Here is a 2,048-nt window from a genome sequence, read left to right as displayed (position 1 = left end):
AAGCTAAAGGTTGGGTCATTCAGACACCCACTGGACATCCGAGGGGTCTGTGTAGAGGAGAAGAGAGGACTGGCCGTACTGAGTGAGTTAAAGCTAAGACCGCAAACCAAAAGCGGTACAAACAGTGCGGCTTGGCGCGCAGGCGTTTTTGACCACAGTAAAAGTCTACTTCCCTACCAACAAGCAGGCAATTCAGGTGACACCCCTATAGTAAGTCTTCTTCCCTACCAACAAGCAGGCAGTTCAGGTGACACCCCTATAGTAAGTCTTCTTCCCTACCAACAACCAGGCAGTGCAGGTGACACCCCTATAGTAAGTTTTCTCCCCTACCAACAAGCAGGCAGTGCAGGTGACACCCCTATAGTAAGTCTTCTTCCCTACCAACAACCAGCCAGTGCAGGTGACACCACCTGCCCCCACCTGGAAGAAGAAGCATGGGCAACGTACAGGCAGCAGCGTGTCTGGACCGGGCCGGGGGCTCCAAGGCCCAGTACCTGAACAAGTACCTGAGCCCCGAGCAGATCCAGCTCGTGCAGGACTCGTGGGACGTCATGAAGGAGGACCTGCCCACGCTGGGCGTCACCGTCTTCCTCAGGTCAGTCTGTGTGTGTGTGTGTGTGTGTGTGTGTGTGTGTGTGTGTGTGTGTCTGTGTGTGTGTGTGTCGGGGGTGGGACGGGGTGTGGGGGCGTGGGGGGCTGGGGGTTGGGGTGTGTGTGGGGGGGGGGGGGGGAGGGGGGGGACTTGCCTATCTTGGGCGTTACTGTCTTCCTCAGGTCAGTCTGTGTGTGTGTGTGTGTGTGTGTGTGTGTGTGTGTGTGTTGTGTGTGTGTGTGTGTGTGTGTTGTGTGTGTGTGTGTGTGTGTGTGTGTGTTGTGTGTGTGTGTGTGTGTGTGTGTGTGTGTGTGTGTGTGTGTGTGTGTGTGTGTTTCTCTGTTTATTTATTTCTCCTGTCTCTATATATTTGTTTCTCAGCGAGTCTTTGTCGCTCTGCCTTGATCGCTGTTTCCGTCTGTGTTTCTATCTCTCCTGTCTGTCTGTCTGTCTCTCTTTTCTCTGTTTCTCTACTTCTGTCTCTGTGTGTTTGTCTGTTCTTCCTTCTTCCTTTTCTTAACCGAGTTCAGTTTTTTGTCCAGCACAGGAAAGCTGTAGCCTATGTAACGTCCCAAAGTCGAGAATGAAACGCGTGATTTGTCACATTTGCTGTCCGTATTGTGAATGATTCTCTTTATCACCATGACGTCTGTTCGTCTCTCACCATTTATCGATCTATCCCTGTCTGTCTCTCTGTCTTTCTTTCGCTCCGTCTGTCTTTGAATCTCGACTCTCTTTTCCTCGTTCAGTTTGAACACAGATTGGTGTAGTGTGTAAAGTACTCAAAATGTGGAACTTGAGTGTTGAAAACAAGCACCACCACTGTCTTTATCTCGTTCTCTCTCAGTTTGTGCGTGATTGTTTATATATGTATATATGTATGTATCTCCTGTTAGTGTGTGTGTGTGTGTGTGTGTGTGTGTGTGTGTGTGTGTGTGTGTGTGTGTGTGTGTGTGTGTGCGTGCGTGCACAAGCGCGTGTGTGTGCATATGTGCCGCCATAGTCCAATAGCTATGTCACTGACTGTTCCAAGTTCAAAAGAAATAACTCACTCAAAAGAGGGCTGGCCATCCAGAAAGCTTCATTCATTTAATCATTCACCTATCTATCTAATCTGTATATCTATCATCTATCTATCTAATATGTATATCTATCATCTATCTGTATATCTATCTATCCATATTTTCTTCTCCTTTTTTTGTCACAGTCTTCAGACAAACAGTACCACACATTCTTTTCATGTAAAGGGTGGGAGAAAAGAAAACTTCTCCCGAAAAAGGAGAGAACGTTGGAATAGCTTGACTACTTTTTTTCTTTCTTTCTTTCTTTTCTTCCCCCCCCCCCCCCCCCGTGAGACAATCAGTGAACCTTGTGAGCCCTGTGACTGAATACTGGCATTCAACAGGGATAGGTCGGATACCCTTCCCTCATCTGTCAACTGATGTGGGTGGACTGA

General features: G+C 48.1%; 1 protein-coding gene across 1 annotated transcript in view; it reads left to right on the top strand.

The window, feature by feature from the left end:
* The first annotated feature begins 434 nt into the window (after positions 1-434).
* LOC143281537 (cytoglobin-1-like) overlaps positions 435-2,048 on the top strand; it is a 136,513-nt gene continuing 134,899 nt past the window's right edge. The window contains exon 1 of the mRNA XM_076586752.1: positions 435-595. Within this exon, the coding sequence (XP_076442867.1) occupies positions 435-595 (161 nt within the window). The remainder of the gene's footprint in view (positions 596-2,048) is intronic.

This window comes from Babylonia areolata, chromosome 4 (assembly GCF_041734735.1).
Source record: "Babylonia areolata isolate BAREFJ2019XMU chromosome 4, ASM4173473v1, whole genome shotgun sequence".
Classification (NCBI taxonomy): Eukaryota; Metazoa; Mollusca; class Gastropoda; order Neogastropoda; family Buccinidae; genus Babylonia; species Babylonia areolata.
This window is presented reverse-complemented; position numbering and strand designations above follow the sequence as displayed.